Source organism: Dunckerocampus dactyliophorus, chromosome 8 (genome assembly GCF_027744805.1).
Source record: "Dunckerocampus dactyliophorus isolate RoL2022-P2 chromosome 8, RoL_Ddac_1.1, whole genome shotgun sequence".
NCBI classification, from domain to species: Eukaryota; Metazoa; Chordata; class Actinopteri; order Syngnathiformes; family Syngnathidae; genus Dunckerocampus; species Dunckerocampus dactyliophorus.
The window spans coordinates 21,486,842-21,503,087 of record NC_072826.1 but is presented as its reverse complement, the minus strand read 5'-3'; the positions used below and the strand labels follow the sequence as shown (position 1 = coordinate 21,503,087).

The 16,246-nt window shown below is 45.6% G+C and overlaps 1 protein-coding gene across 3 annotated transcripts in view; it reads left to right on the top strand.

Moving 5' to 3' along the window:
- gli1 (GLI family zinc finger 1) overlaps positions 1 to 16,246 on the top strand; it is an 82,775-nt gene that overhangs the window by 57,154 nt on the left and 9,375 nt on the right. For all 3 annotated transcript variants that reach the window (XM_054784044.1, XM_054784045.1, XM_054784046.1), the window contains 5 exons: positions 10,770 to 10,993; positions 11,847 to 11,930; positions 12,002 to 12,200; positions 13,471 to 13,639; positions 13,760 to 13,867. In XM_054784044.1, coding sequence (XP_054640019.1) covers positions 10,770 to 10,993; positions 11,847 to 11,930; positions 12,002 to 12,200; positions 13,471 to 13,639; positions 13,760 to 13,867 — 784 coding nt within the window. The remainder of the gene's footprint in view (positions 1 to 10,769; positions 10,994 to 11,846; positions 11,931 to 12,001; positions 12,201 to 13,470; positions 13,640 to 13,759; positions 13,868 to 16,246) is intronic.

Genomic DNA, 16,246 nt, shown 5'->3' with positions numbered 1-16,246 from the left:
GCAACCAAATATATGACCTTATATATCTTAAATAATCTTTCTACATTTTCTTTTTGTAATATTATGAATTTATTAATATATTTTGACTTCATTCCCATCATAATATTATATCCTTTTTTCCGCCCTCAACCTATTCATCTATGCCGCTTATCCTTAATTGGCGGGGGTATGCTGGAGCCTATCCCAGCTGGCTTTGGGTGAGAAGCGGGGTACACCCTGGACTGGTCGCCAGCCAATCACAGGGCACATATAGACAAACAACCATTCCCACTCACATTCATACCTATGGACAATTTAGAGTCGCCAATTAACCTCACCTGCATGTTTTTGGATGTGGGAGGAAACCGGAGTACCCGGAGAAAACCCACGCACACACGGGGAGAACATGCAAACTCCACACAGAAATGCCCAAGCGGAGATTCTTCTCGATCTCCTGACTGTGTGGCCAACATGCTGACTTACTGTATATATTTTATTTTGTGTGTTTCTCATAATATTACAACTTTTTTAAATTAACATATTTTTTCTTTAATATTTCAACTGTATGCTACTAAAATAATTTTTTTCCCCCTCATAATATTAGTTTATCATGACGTTATTGTCGTAAAATTACGACTTTTTCCCGTTAGATTACAACTTTTTTCTCTTAATATTTTGACATTATTCTTGTAAAATTACTGCAGATTTTTTTGTTGTTGTTTTTGTAGTTTTCTTGTTAAATTATATATGGTGGTGGGTGGATGGGGTGCTGCATCCTGCTGGTGCCGGGCGCCTACTGCTGCTGGGGGGGCCCGTGTGCGGCTGGTGGCGCTGGCTCTCCCTCGCCTCCTCTGCCTCTGGGGGTGGGGCGGGGACTGCCCTGGGCCCTCCTGCTCGGCTGCCGCGTGGGGCCGTCCGGTGTGGGGTGTGGGGGCCGGCCTCTCCCCCTGGTGGGGGCGCGGGTGCCTGAGCCCGGCTGCCCCCGCGGAGCCATCTCCCCTGGGTGGGAGGGTGGTTTGGGTTGCCCCTTTTTATTTATTTATTTTTATTTTATTTTTTTTAAAAATTATTTTATTTTATTTTATTTCGCTGATTTATGTGTGTGGTGTATGTGTGATAGGTGGGAGCTGCCTGTTATCCTCCGGCGCCTGTGGCTGTCCCCCGGGTGACGGGGGGCGCGGAGGTGGGGGTCGCGGATGTGCGGTTTGGGCTCGGGGTGGGGGGTGCGTGGTGCTGGGGTGGGGGGGATCCCTTGCTTTCTCCCCTCAGGGACGGGGCCGCTGTGGCTCGGTGGGTGGGGCGTGTGGGGGCCGTGGGCGGGTTGCGCGGTGGGGCGGGCGGCGTGGTGTCCATCTGCGTGGTGCTTCCCGGGATCGGCGGGAGGATGCTTGCTCCGGGGTGGGGCGGTCGGGGGGTGGCTTTGGCCGGGGGCTTGGGGGTCGGGCTGGCGGGGGGCTGGCGGGCGGTCCCTGCTGCCTGCTGGTGTCGGGCTGGTCCTTGCTTCCGGGCCGGCGGTTGTCTCCCTCCCTCCGGGGTTTCCCCCTTGGCGTGTTGGTGGATGGGCGGGGGGTGGGGCGGTGGCCGGTCTGTGGCGTGGCGGTGGGCGGGGCGGGCGGGGGCATCTGCTTGGGCGCCGGGCGGGGGCCGCTCCTCTCGCGGGCCCGGTCGTGCGGTGCTTGCTTCTCTGTCCCTCCCTGGCGCCTCTGGCCTGCGTGCTTCGTGGGTGCGGCCGTGCTCCGCTCTATGTGGGGTCCGGTGCTCTTGTGGTCGTCGTGGTGTTGCTCCCTTGCCGGCCGTGGTGGTATGCGGGGGGCGCGTGGGCGCGGCTCCCGCTGTCCTGGTGGCGGTCGGATCTGCCTTGGGGGCGTGTGGCTTGTCCGTGGTGTTTGGCGGTTTGGGGGTGGCGCTGTGAACGCTACCTCCGGTGGGGCTCCGGTGTTGGGGGGCACTGGGGGTATCGCCTCTGGGGGGTTGGGTGGGCCGGACTGGGCATCCTGGCGGGCCGGGTAGGGCCTGTGGTGTGTCCTGCGGCACGCCCGAGCCTGGGCTGTGGTGGGCGGCCGGTCGGTCATGTGTCCTTGGTCCCCCCCCTGCTCGGTTTGGGCGGCGTTGGGGTGTGGGGCCCCCGTCCTTCCTGTGCCACTGCACCACCTCACATATATATAGGACATTGGGGGGTGGCCTACGGTCGGGCGTGATTGGGGAGGGGAGCTGCCTTGCGGGGCTCCTTTGCTCCTGCTGTGCCACTGACCTGTTGCCCCCCAATTTTAATCGCAGAGTAGACACTTAGGGTTTGGGGGGGCTGGCCAGGTGAGGGGCCCTCCGAGCGGCAGCTGTCCCCCGATTTTAATTGCATCATTAGCTATCATCCACATACACTCCATATACATGCACACAGATACACCATCCTCTTTTATTTTATTTTATTTATTTATTTATTTTTTTTAATTGCATCATAGACACTATCACACCTTATCACATACACGGGTGGGGCGGGCTGGATTGGGGTGCCTCGTGCACCTCGGCGTCTGCCCGCCAGGGTCGGCGGTGTGGCCGGGGGCCTGGCCGTCGCGGTGGCTCGCCCGGGGCGGCCTGGCCTGTGGGGTGCCCTTGTCTGGTTCGCCTGCCCTTCCCTGGGGTGGCCCTCTGGGGCCTGTTGATGCCGGGGCTTGCGCCGGGGGGGGCGGCTTGCGGTGCCCCCCCTGGACTGACACGTGCCGCGGGCGCCTCTGCGCTCTTGGGGCGGGTTCGGCGGTCTCCGGGGGGCGGTGCTGGTGCTTCGGGTGGCCCGTGTGCTGTCGCGGCGGCCGGTGGTTGCTGCGCTGTGGCGGCTGCTGGGGCGCCGGGCCAGCTGGTGGGTTGGGGCTTGGTCATGCTTGCGGGTACTGTGGGCCTGGGTGGCGGGGTGGGGGTGGGGGGGCGGGTGCCCTGGGGCCGGGCTCGCTGGGGGGGGTCGTGCTCTGCCGGGCGCTTGGGCGTCTGTCGCCGTTGCGCTTTGTGCGCTGCCGGGCCGCTGTCTGTGTCCTCGCCTCCCCCGGTCTGTCTGTGGGCTTGTCGGGGGTGGGGCTCCGGTGCGCGGGTGGTGCGCTGTCGGCTCTGGTGGCATGTGGCTGGTCTGGCTTCTGGTGGTATGTGGGGGCCGTCGGCTGGTCGGCTGCTGGTCTCGCCTTCTCGGCGCTGGTGCTTGGCCTCCCTGCGGCTTGGGGTGTGGTGCTCCCGCTCTCTCTTCGGGGTTTGCTGGCCCGCGGGTCTCGGTTGGCGCTGTGTGGTGGTTCGCCTGGCTGCTCGCCCGTTTTCCCGCCTGCCTGCTCGGTTTCCCGCTCTCCTCCTCGCTGACTCCCCTGTCTGCCTCGCTGGCGGCGTCCTACCGCTGGGGGGGTGTGGCCGGGTGTCTTCCTGCTCCCCGGCAGTCTGCGCTCTCCGCCCCTGGGTTCTGAATCGTATGTCTGGGACCCCGGGGTCCCCGGCTCCGCTGCTCCTTGGGTTACCAACGGGGGATAGGGTGGGGCTTCCGGGTGTCGGGCAGTCGACCACTGTGTGTGTGTGTGTGTGTGTGTGTGTGTGTGTGTGTGTGTGTGTGTGTGCGCGCTTGAGTAAGTAAGAGTGTGTATGAGCGTGCGCATAGGGGTGTGTTTGTGCGTAGGAGCGTTTATGTGCGTGTGTGTGGGTGCGTAGGAGTGTGTATGTGCGTGCGTGTGTGTATTTTTATTTATTTATTTATTTTAGTTATTTATTTGGGGGGGGGCATACAGGGGTTTGCTCCGTGGGGTCAGGTGCTGGGCGATACATCTCTGCCGCCCGTGCCTCCGCCGGGTGGGTGGAGGGTGTGCCTCCTGCATCCCTTGGCGGGGCGGCCCTGTGTCGGGGGTCGGGCGGGGGTTGGCCCGGGGCGGGCCGGGCTCCGCTCCCTGGGGGTGGGGGTGGCGGTGGGGGAGAATTGGCGCTTCCGGCGCGGGCGGGCTTCTTTCCAGCTGTGGAGGCGTCTCTGGGCCTGCCGGTTTGTGGCCCCCGGTACCCGTCTGCCTTTGTGGGGTGTGATCTCTCGCTGGTCTCGGGGGTTGGCAGTCCTCCGGCCCGCTGGCGCCCTGTCCTTGGCTGGGATTACCTCTCTTCGGCCCCTTACTGGTCTTCCCGGGGGGGGGGGGCTCTCTGGGCTGGCTCTTGGGGCACTGTTCTTTGTGCTGCCTGCCCCTATGGGCCTGGTGGCCTTCTGGCGGCCGGGGCCCGGCCTTGCTATTTGGGGCGGGGCTCTCTGGGAGGTGGAAGGCGGCCCCTTTCCTTTCATGCACTCTCAGTGACAATCACACGCCCACACATTCCTGCACCTTTATATATATATGAAGTCTTCCTTACATACAGAGATACCTGTACATATGCACACTCACAGTACATACGTACTTCCCCACATTACTCACTGAGTTATCCAGGGTGTTATTATGTTGTTGGTTTTATTACAGCGACGGTGATTTCAGCAGTATGACTATATATATATATGTGTGTATGTGCGGTATATATGTGTATATATATATATATATATATATATATATATATATATATATATATATATATATATGTATATATGTATTTATGTATGTGTATGTATGTATATATGTGTGTATATGTATTTTTTTTTTTTTTACAATGATGTGCATTACAGTAACTTTGATTCTATTCACTATCATGGATAATCATTTCATTACTACAGTTATGTGTGACTGTTTCAATGCGGTATTATCATGGTAATCACTATCATAATTCATCATTTCATGACTGCTATTGTGTGCGACTGTTTCAATGCAGTATTGTCATTGTGATCACTGTCATAGGTCATCATTTCATGACTGCTATTATGTCTGATTGTCATTGACAGCTTTGTCATTGTGGTTGTTGATATTGATTTGTCCTTTATCCTTGTTCGTCTTTATAGTTGTCACGGACATTTATTTGCTGATGTCGTTCGGTATGTTTCTGTTGTTCTGTCACAATTGTTGTTGTTGCTGCTGTTGTCCTTGTCTCTTGTCTCTCTTTTTTTTGTTTTTGTCCCCTCTCGCCCCCCCCCCGTTTCCTTTTCTCTTCTTCTCTGTCCCCTCCTGCTCCGGTCCGGGCGCTCCAAATTTGCTTTATAACAAGCATCAAGGTCGAATAAATTTTGTATGACAGGGGAAGTGTATATCACACTTCTCTTTGGCAGAGTAAATCTGTTGAGCACTTGACGGCATTTAGGTATACAATTCTATCTGCTTTAAAGGCTGGACAGGACAGGGGAAAAAAAAAAAAAAAAAAAAAAAAAAATTATATATTTAGAATGTGTAGAAATTAATTTTACATTATAAAATAAAGAGGCCAATTCCACAAAGGTGACATTCTTACAGTATTTTTATTGAAATGTGTAAAAGAGCACATCATATCTCTAAGCATGCTGTAAGGCACTGGCAAAAATAAAGTCAAAAGAAAAACAACAACAACAGAATCACATGTGAAATGTATTTATTTTTAGACACGGACCATTTTTTTGTTTGATGGGATCAATATAAAATATATCAGTAAAAAAATAGAAGTCTTCGCTTTCAGTCCAGTCACTAATAAGAAATAAATAGTGCAAAGCCCGTCAAATAATGGCACATTTCTTCAAAAGTGACAAAAAATGTGTCCAAGCAAAGAAAAGTAGCACTATTTGCCGCATGGGTGCAATGAAAGTGTTGTGTTAGCTTGGAAAAGTAAACAATCTCATACTCAAAATGTCATAATTAGGGATGTCGGCCACCGATAATTATCAGCTTGATATTGGCATAAAAATGTGATATCTGTATCGTTTTATTTCCCTAAAAAGAAAGCCGATACAGAGCTTTTAGTGCCAACGTCCCAAATTGCAACATTGTTGAACCATGTAGTTAATACTGTGCCACTCACAAGCCTGTGAAGAAGCATGTCTTTATTTAGCAAACAGTACCAACAGAGCTCACAATGAACTTACCAGCTCCGTATCATTCTTAATCACGGTGTCATTAAAGAAAGAGCTAAGAAAACATCACCCAGCAGCGTAACAGGTAGATAACAACAGACAAGACGCTACCAACGAATAATGCTGAATAATCAACAGCTGTGTGAACCCTAAACGTGTAACTTAGCAGCCATTTACAACAACAGTACAGCAAAGCACGCTGGGAAACGGCCGCATAGAGCGCTGAGCCTTACGTCAACGTCATTGGATGTGGCAAGGCTGCGCTGTAAGTGAATACAAATAAATGTACTTACTTTCATAAATGGGTGGAGTAGCCAACAAAACAACTGTACTCATTTAAGAGTATTGTTACAACAATTTTACTCAAGAAAAAGATATGTGATACACATATCGGTATCTGTTGATATCGGAATTGGAGATTGAGCGTTGGACAATATCGGCATATCGGTTATCGGCAAAAAAGGCAATATCGGACATCCCTGGTCAGCACAGGGTCTCGCGCTGTTTAGGAGATGGACTGTCAACCGATTGCTAGTCTCCTGATACCCGGTGCATGTCGCTACAATCGACTCACCTAAGGATTTATGGCTTATTCTTATTGATCCAGGAGGCTGCTACCGGCACAGCCGTATCTCTCGCGTGTCAAACCAAACATCCGGTCACACTGCTTTATCGTTCACAACCCTAGCAAGTACTAGGGATGCTAGATCGGCCACCGATTAGTACCAAACCATTTCCGTTAAAAAAACGTGGTCGGAATAAATGCCTTTCAAAGCTGATCACAAAAAGCTGCAACATGACAGCACAGACATGACACAGTTTGACACAAGCTACGCCAATCGATGCTCACATTTTTATTTTTTTTCCCCTTTTATATACACACGCACATATACACAAATACTGTACATATACACACATCACACACACACATTATATGCATACGTTAATTTTTTCAGGCGATAGTATAATAAGTTATGTTCTAAACGTACACACTCATATGTACACACACACACTCACACACATACTTACACACACACAACACATTACATACATATACAATATTACAATAGTGTAAATGTTTGCTTTTAATGTAAATAAATACAACTTTTTCAATAAATATCTTTCATTATTAAAAAAAAATTACATTACAAAAAAATGTACCAAAAAATGTTTTAAGTTTTATTTTAAAAATAAAACTTAAAACATTTTTTTTAAATGTAAAATGTATATACTGTATATACACTACTCAAAAAAAAGAAAGGGAACACTAAAATAACACATCCACTTATCCTCATTGGGGTCACGGAGGTATGCTGGAGCCTATCCCAACTGACTTTGGGCAAGAGGCGGGGTACACTCTGGACTGGTCGCCAGCCAATCACAGTATTATTATTATTATTATTATTATTATTTCATGTCTTGCTGTCCACCTGTTGTCTATTCCATTTGCACAACAGCAGGTGAAATCGATTGTCAATCTCGGTTGATTTCACAGAAGTGTGATTGACTAAGTGTTCGTCTTTTTGAGCAGTTTATATATACATGATTTGTTTTGTTGCCTTTTTTAATTCATTCATTCTTTTTCTGCGAGGTGGTGGGGTGTCGCATGTTAAAAGGAGGGGAAAAAAGTGGAAAATGTGAGCATTGTGATCCTTATTTTTTTGTATGCGTACATATTGATGCGCAGTAAAAGTATTTCACCAAAAAATTAGATTAACGAAAAAAAAAGAAAATGTAAAAGAAACCAACACAAGGAAAATCACTAACACAAAAGAACACAAATTTAAAAATGCCAGTAATACGGAATCAACTGAAAAAAAACAATATAAATATAGCAAATACAAGAGGAGCAACAAACCAATAAAAGTTATCAGCAACAAAGCAGACAAAATAATAATATACTGGAGAAGCTTATATTGATAATTATATGTACTTGTGCAAACAAAAGCCCAATTTTCTAACTTACTGTAAGACTTAATTCAGCAAACACGTAAAAAAAATACACTTTATCTTTACTGTAGCAAGAATCTATGCACACACTTGACATAGAAGTGCATCAAGATTTGCATAGATGCTTGTGCTAGTCCTCCCTTTAACTGGACTCTGTTTTGGATCTAATCTGTGCTACTTTATTCTTCCGAATGTCACACGACTTATGCTGACACCTTGATAGCCATCTCCTAAGGTCACAACCTGCTTCTATTTCCAACCCCGGCTTCATTCTGAGGGCGCTGCAAGCCGTAAGGTCTGTCTGCAATTGTTGTGGCCACGCTGCAAGCTCAGCCTTCACACCCCCGCTCTCCTCCACCCTCCCCTTTCCACCATGCCACCCAGGTTGCGGGCGGACTCAGCCTCTCTGACAGCTGCTAATTACAGGCTGACCAGCCCCTGCTGCGCTCTGCATGACCGCCCCTCGCCCCGCTCAGGTTACCCGCAGCCATGAGGCAGGGCTGTGGAGAAAGGTGGCCGGGGCGGGTGGGAGATAGAAAGAGATACGGTAAAGGGGAAACGGAGAAGTAGAACAGATTGAATAGTCGGAGAGAAAAGGGAGGTGGGTTACATTCTGGGCCTGGGAGGGGGGTGGTCAGTGGATTAGAGGGTGCAGATTAAGCTACATGTTGTGCTCAAAAAGCACAAGGAAGAAAGGAAGAATTAGGAGAAGGTGGACGGATGCTTGGATGGATGAAGACGGCCTCTTTTGGAGGGAAGCATGAGGGGCAAAAACAGACAGATTTTGTGACAATGGCTTGAGTTTTTTCAAATATGCATCGAAATACATCACATGTTTACAGTCACACGATTCAAAAGGCCCTAAAAGCAGTCGGAAGAAGCAAAGTTTATTTCATCTTACCCCTTTTCTCCCCTTCTTACTGATGGTTTGCTCACTTCCTGTCTTCAACATGTACCAATTTATTTACATTTCATAAAATTAGTAGTTTGTAGATAGCGTATTATTCAGTATTTTGAATAAATGAAAAGTAAATAGGAAGTAAATAGTTTGTAGATGGCTTATTAATATATAAATCTAGTACAGGATGTATGGTAAATAATACCTGAACATGTGCCAATAGTTAATATAGTATAAATATTTATCATACGTCATGATAAGTAATACCTACCAGCTTACCGATTTATTTAAATTTAGCAAATAGTTTGTAACTAGCTTGTTCAGTAAAATAAATAAATACATACGTAAAGAAATAAAAACTATAGTACAGGATGTCTGATGAATAATACATCAAAACATGTACCAGTTGATTTAAATTTAGTAAAGTTAACAGAGTTTGTAGATAGCTAATTCAGTAATATACATAAATACATTCAAAAATACCATAGTACAAGATGGAAATAATAAATCATAAATCGAATGGTAAATATGGCAGTAAAACATCAACATTGTATAATGGATAGCTAAAGAGAGATGATGTCATAGATAAAACTGGCATGGAAATTGTATAAGAAACAGATAAATGTATAATAGATGATAGATAATGCCTTATGCAGTGCAGGTGGTTTTGTGATGTTTTGGGGTTTAGAAGGCACTCCAATGAATGATTAACACAAAAAGAAAAGGAGAATGTGTTACATTGTCACAAAAAAGAGCGTCACTTTTGTTATTTTTAGTTAACTGTTTAGCTTTAAACTCCATTATGTCTCACGCAGCCAATAAAAGAAAGTGAAAGTGAAAAGTGTAAACGTACACACTCATTTGTACATACACACACACAAACACACACACACAAGGACGTTCTACTACAAAATGGACAGTCATAACCAAACAGTGTAGTGGTCCCATTGCTGAGGCTTCCCCCTCCCGATAAGCCCGTCTCTCCCTCCTTGCAACTTTCAGTGTGCAAGAAAACCACAGGGATAAAATCCGTCCACCTCGTATTTACCTGGATTGCATAATGTTGGCCACCTGTTTCTGTTGAAGCGACACTTGTGCTTTCATCCCTTAGATGTTTGACGTCATCATGTCTGAAGAAGGTGGTTGTACCCGCTAAGGCAAGACTGGGAAGTTGTGAGAATGAGGAATACCCAGAGAGCCCCAAAAAATACAACCAAAACAACGACAGCCTGCCCTCTAGTGGACAGAGTGAGGCATCACAGCAAAGTTCTGCCACTTTTGCAGGTTTTTCGCAGGTCTCTCGACTACGAAGAAGCCGCTGACTTTCAGGGGAATCCAACCAACTAATAATAAATAATAATTGTATAATATGTAACGTATGGATGCCATCTTCTTAAACATAAATTGTGCACATATTCGAAAAGAACAACAAAAAACTTTTTGAACCATCTCTTCAAATACTGTTAGAATTATTATGGTGATGATGATTAAATTATTGCTGTTATTAATATTATTTATTATTATTATAATTACATATTTTGAAAATTAGGTGGTTATCATGTTGGCCACAGAGTCAAATATCCGTTTGGGCGTCTCTGTGTGGAGTTTGCATGTTCTCCCCGTGCGTGTGTGGGTTTTCTCCGGGTGCTCCGGTTTCCTCCCACATTCCAAAAACATGCATGTTAGGTTAAATGGATACTGTAAATAGATATGAATGTGAGTGTGAATGGTTGTTTGTCTATATGTGCCCTGCCACTAATGCCTAAACAACAAAGAGACAACAAACATGAAGCACCTCTTCATTGACTCTAATATTTGCTGAAATTGAGTTTTTTTTTCCAAGACGTAATCAAGCCATGTGACAGTGCTAATGGGAGGTGTACCGTATGACTAAGATGGTCCATTTGCACACAAGTTGAAGATTTGACAGATTGTGTGCATCTAACATGTGTCCTCCATATGTCACTGCTTGTTTCACAGCCTCCGGCCCCCAGACCAGTCCCCCTACAGTGACGTGCCCTCCTTGCGTGCACCGCTCCTCAACGGCCCTCCTCAGGACTGCAGAGCAATGTATAACCCCATGACTCCTGGCATGGGTCATGGATCGGGACCGGGACAGAGCATCGGTCACTGCTTGGATCAGTACATGAGGCCCCACCAAGCTCCGCTTCCACTTGGCATGATGGGCCACAGGAACATAGAAGGTTAGCATATATATATAGACGTACGTCATGAGTTTCAAAAGGCTCTTTTTCGGGCTGTAAGTGCACACAAGAAGGTCCATAAGGCATCTTCCCATCAGCACTCACATATTGTAGAAAGTCTTTGTAGAAAGTCTTTCCAGAAGAGCAGAAGCTGTTTTAGCTGCCAAGGAGGACCATCTCGGTATGGTATGCTGGACAGCCACATAGTTACGATGCCATCTACTGTACAGAGTCGTAACGACAGGCGACAAGTTCAAGACAGTTCCATCATGAATGTTTTTGTGAGCGAGGGCGAACAGGTTGCGCCAAAAATAAATAAATAAATAAATGAATAGTGTCAATTTATCTGTGGGGTTCCAAATGTATTTGTGGCAGGCCACCACAAATGATTGAACGTATGGGAAACATTCCCCCACACAAGCCGTCACCAAAAGAAAATAACACTGGTGCCTTTAATGACCAAAAAAAAAACAAACACTGTCATTAACAGCTGTGGCTGTAGGCAACCTACTGATGTTTTGGGGGGTTTTTTGTAACGGCACGATATGGCGGTAGCTGCATTTGAAGCGTCATATGAAGCGTTACATTACCATTGTTAACATTGACATAGCTTAGCATCGGTTCGCTGTAGCAGTATGCATGAATGGCCATGTGGTCAAAGAGAGCTGCGGTTTCCTTTCCACTTTCTCATGCATTCCAAATCATTTTCAGTTATCACCTGCTTTCAATTAACGTCAGGCTGTAATTAAAGCCTTTACAGTGGTATAGAAATATACTGTCCTATAGTAAGGTGGATGTTACTGTGTTGTCAGGTGCTTAACATGTCATTATTAACATTTTGGCTTTTTCTTAGGAAACAGCGCCCCCTACTGTAACCAGAACAACATGATGTCCTCTCATCACAACTTCAGCTCAGATCAGATGAGCTCAGGTGACGGTAAGAGAAAAAAACAAAACAAAAACAATTATTATGAATGATTATTCATGGCCGCCTTTTGCTGCTTTCAGGCTCGAGGTTCTCCACGCCGCGCTCCATGCTCAAGTTGAGTAAAAAGAGAGCGTTGTCCATCTCTCCGCTGTCTGATCCCAGCGTGGATCTGCAGACGGTCATCAGGACGTCTCCCAACTCCCTGGTGGCCTTTGTCAACGCCCGCTGCACGCCAAATGGGGCCGGCTCCTACGGCCATCTCTCCGTCAGCGCCATGAGGTCAGACATCACATCTTTGTTCAGTTTATACAGTGGGATTGTCCATTTTATGAGCAGGTTAACACTATAAACATACAGTAATCCCTCGGTTAGCGTGGTTCATTGGATCCGGTTGCCGTGGGTTACGGCCACAACAGTAGCCCGTGTTTTTATTCGGGTTATTGTGTCTGTTGTGCGATTATTCCAACCTGCAATAAACACCTGTTGTCCTGGCGATCAAGTCTGGTGCTTGTCTGTCTCACCCAACGTTGTGACTAGTGTAGAATGATCGAAAATGCTTAATTTAGACAAAAAATGAAAAAAATTTAAAGACCATATTCAACCACAAAACAGCATGATTTATTAATGAATATATTTTTGGAAATCCCTGATGGAGTGAGGCCATGACATTTGAACTGCGAAGCGGCGAGGGGCGGCTGTATGTTTGCCGTTTGCATCCATTTTGTTGAAATGAATCTGTTCTGTTAAACATATGCCGCTCTATGATTTTTTTTTTTTTTTTACAATGACTTGTTTTTGCTTGAGTCGTGATGGAACTGTTCCCCTCGTCTACCCAGAATTAAAAACATTACAATCCCATCTTCTTATGTTATGGTGCACCAGGAAGTGGAGCGCAAACATACGGCCGGACAAGTCAACACAAATATGCCTCTCATCGACTATTTTTAGTGGAATCATTTTTTGTGTTTGCCACTTGAATCACAAGTGAACCATTCCCCCTGCCCCGTCCGTACTGTATGTGTACAGTAGGGATTTAGCATACACTGCCCTGCAAATTTGAGGATTTTTATAGATCTTTTTTTCTTAAAAATTGGCAATTTATTTATTTCATTTACCGTAAGTCTGTAACAATGTACATTCATGGAAAAAATGATTAAACCACCCTTGTTTCTTCAGTTGATTGATTCATTTTAATGCCTGGTGGAACTGAAGGTACATTTGTTTGGACAAATGTAATGATGATAACAAATATAGCTCATAAGAGTTGAATATCTCATATCTGGTAAGAGCTGATATCCATCTTCCATGGCAAGAATTTGAGCGTACAACGGCCGTGAAACTGTAGTTTCCCAACCTCTCCACTAAGGGGAGCAACAACACTTTTTTTTTTTAACCACTGTATTAAAAAAAAAAAAGAACAGAAGATGCCTGGTAGGACACATTGTAGTGGTATACAAACATGCGTTTCAAGTCGTATCAGCTGTTGATAGTGATTTTGATGATATTGTTTATCATTTATTTATAATTCATGTGTTTTATGTGACTGCAGTCCATCACTGAGCTACTCAAGCAACATGAACTGCCACTCCAGGACACAGGGATCCCTCTACGGGGGAGGTGGGGGGACACCACTGGGGTCACACACAACGGCCGCATGCCAGGCATCCCGGTTACCCCCCCACAATCCTCGTCTCCATGTTCCGCCCAAGCACGGACAGGTAATCCTTCGCTATTGCTCACCTGGCTTGGCGTGCAATATCAGTCTGCATAGCGCTAAGCAACAAAAGCGCCATGATAAGAAATGGTTTAATAATGCGATTTTTTTATGCGTTTTGTAGCTGAAGACTGAGCCCGGGCTGGTGGGGGTGATAGATGGCATGAATGTGAAGAGCCTGGAGGAGAGGTCAGAGGGAGATGTAGCCAGTCCTTCCTCCACTGGTACTCAGGTAATGTAAACATGGCATTACCTAGCATACTGTACAGTACGTGCTGCAAGCCATAACATTAGGTGCATCTGCACCGTCTTATACAATCCATTACAAGACCCAATAATGTTTCTAATGTTTAGAATATGATTATAGTCACACACCTCTGTCTGTCTCGCTCTCTCTGCTATAACCGAGGCACAGCGTAGTGTCCACACACAGCCACACGGCATCTGACGCTCTTTTATAACTTTATTCTAACTTCAACACATCAACAGCAGTGCAATTCCAACACCATGTATCTTCCACTCACAAACATGTCTCTGCTTTGCTCAGCATCAGAACTCATGGTCACTAACAATGTCAAAGGCTCGAGGGAGAAGAAGCGCAACAAGCGGTGGCTCTAGTAGTTCTGGTCGAAGTACTCCAGATTCAGTCATATATACGGATGTCGAACAGATTCCTGAGACAACTGGAGGTGCTCACCTATTACCACAACCGCCGCCGAGACCTTACAAGGATGACACAGTTAACCAGTTGACACACCTGAGTGGAAATATAGACAAAGCAACAGCGACAGCCTTGCAGAAGGTTAAACACCGCGCAAACAAGCAAGAAAGAAGTTCAATGGAAAAGAGTGAGTATACTATGGCGAAAACCATGGAGGATTATGGAAAACAGATGCAGCAACTTGTGGAGAATTCCAACTCCCTGCATCAACTAATTTACAGTTTGATAGAGACTACCAACGCCATACAAAGAGAAATGCAAGGTCTGAGAGTGGAGAATAAAAAATTACAGGAAAGTTATGATGCACTGGGAGCCACTCTCAAAAAAGAACGTGAAGAAAAGGATAAAATCATTGAGAAGCTGAAAAACACCATAGATGATATGGATCAGAACACACGAATGAATGACGTGGTCGTGACGGGACTTCGAATTAAACCAAGGTCCTATGCCAGAGCAGTGGCGAATACTGAAGAACCAGACGAAAGGGATGTCGCCTCAACAGAGCAACAAGTTGTTGATTTTTTGCAATCGAAGGAGGTGGATGTAGACATCCAATCTATTGATACTTGCATCCCACTGTATGGGAGGAACCGCACTACACCCGTCATCATCGTCAAATTCACCAACAGGAAATACAAGGTTGCCCTGCTGAAACAGGGAAAGAAGCTGAAAGGAACAAATGTCTACATGAATGACCACCTGACCAAGCGCAACGCTGAGATTGCGAAGAAAGCACGTGATCTGAGGAAGCAAGGAAAGATTCAAGGAACATGGAGTGCAAACTGCAAAATCTTCATCAAAGCAAATGGAGGACCAGAGGCCAGAGTTCTTGCTGTCAAAGACATCAAGGACCTAGAAAGATATTGAGGTCTCCCAACATGGAGGAAAACAGCTTTAATATGCTACAAGAAGATCTACAATTGGACACTTTTCACTTTACAGATCACAAACAATTGGATATGGAAAAAGATATTGATCCAGACTCAAATTTTTTCTCTCACATTACAAACGACTGCCGTTATTATACGGAGGAGCAATACAACAACAGTTTCATCAACGACGACAAGTTATCCATCATACACATAAACAGCAGAAGCTTGAACGCAAACTTTACTAATATTAAACAATATTTGAATCAATTCAAAGAACCTTTCAAAGTTATAGCAATCTCAGAAACTTGGATTAATGCTAACAAAGGAATGGACTTCGAGCTGGAAGGATATGAAATGACGTGTGCAAACAGGAACAATGCAAATGGAGGAGGTGTGGCCTTATACGTGGACAAACATTTGAACTACAAAATGGTAAAGAATATGTCATTTGTCATTGATAACATTTTAGAATGTATAACAATTGAAATCTGTAAAGAAAAAAGCAAAAATGTGTTAATAAGTTGTGTGTACAGAACTCCAAAGTCAAAGATTGGAATGTTTGAGGATTGGATTAAGACAACGTTTACAGACATAGGTCAGAAAACTATTTTCATATGTGGAGACTTCAATATTGACCTCTTGAACTCACACAAGTGCAAGGAAACAGATGACTTTATAGATACAATGTATAGCTTGAGTTTATATCCTAAAATCATTAGACCAAGTAGAATAACAGACCACTGTGCCACCCTCATCGATAATATATTCACCAATGACTTTGATAACAACACCATCAGTGGCCTGCTAATTAGTGACATCAGTGATCATCTTCCAGTGTTTACAATCTACAATGAACATTATAAGAAAAAACAGGCGGAGGCAAAAAAGACTTTTCAAAGATTGCGTACAGAGGACAACATCCGTGCCTTCAAGATAGGTCTAGAAGAACAAAGTTGGGAGAGTGTCTACAGTGCAACAGATGTGGACGAGGCATATGACAGCTTCCTTGGTACTTATA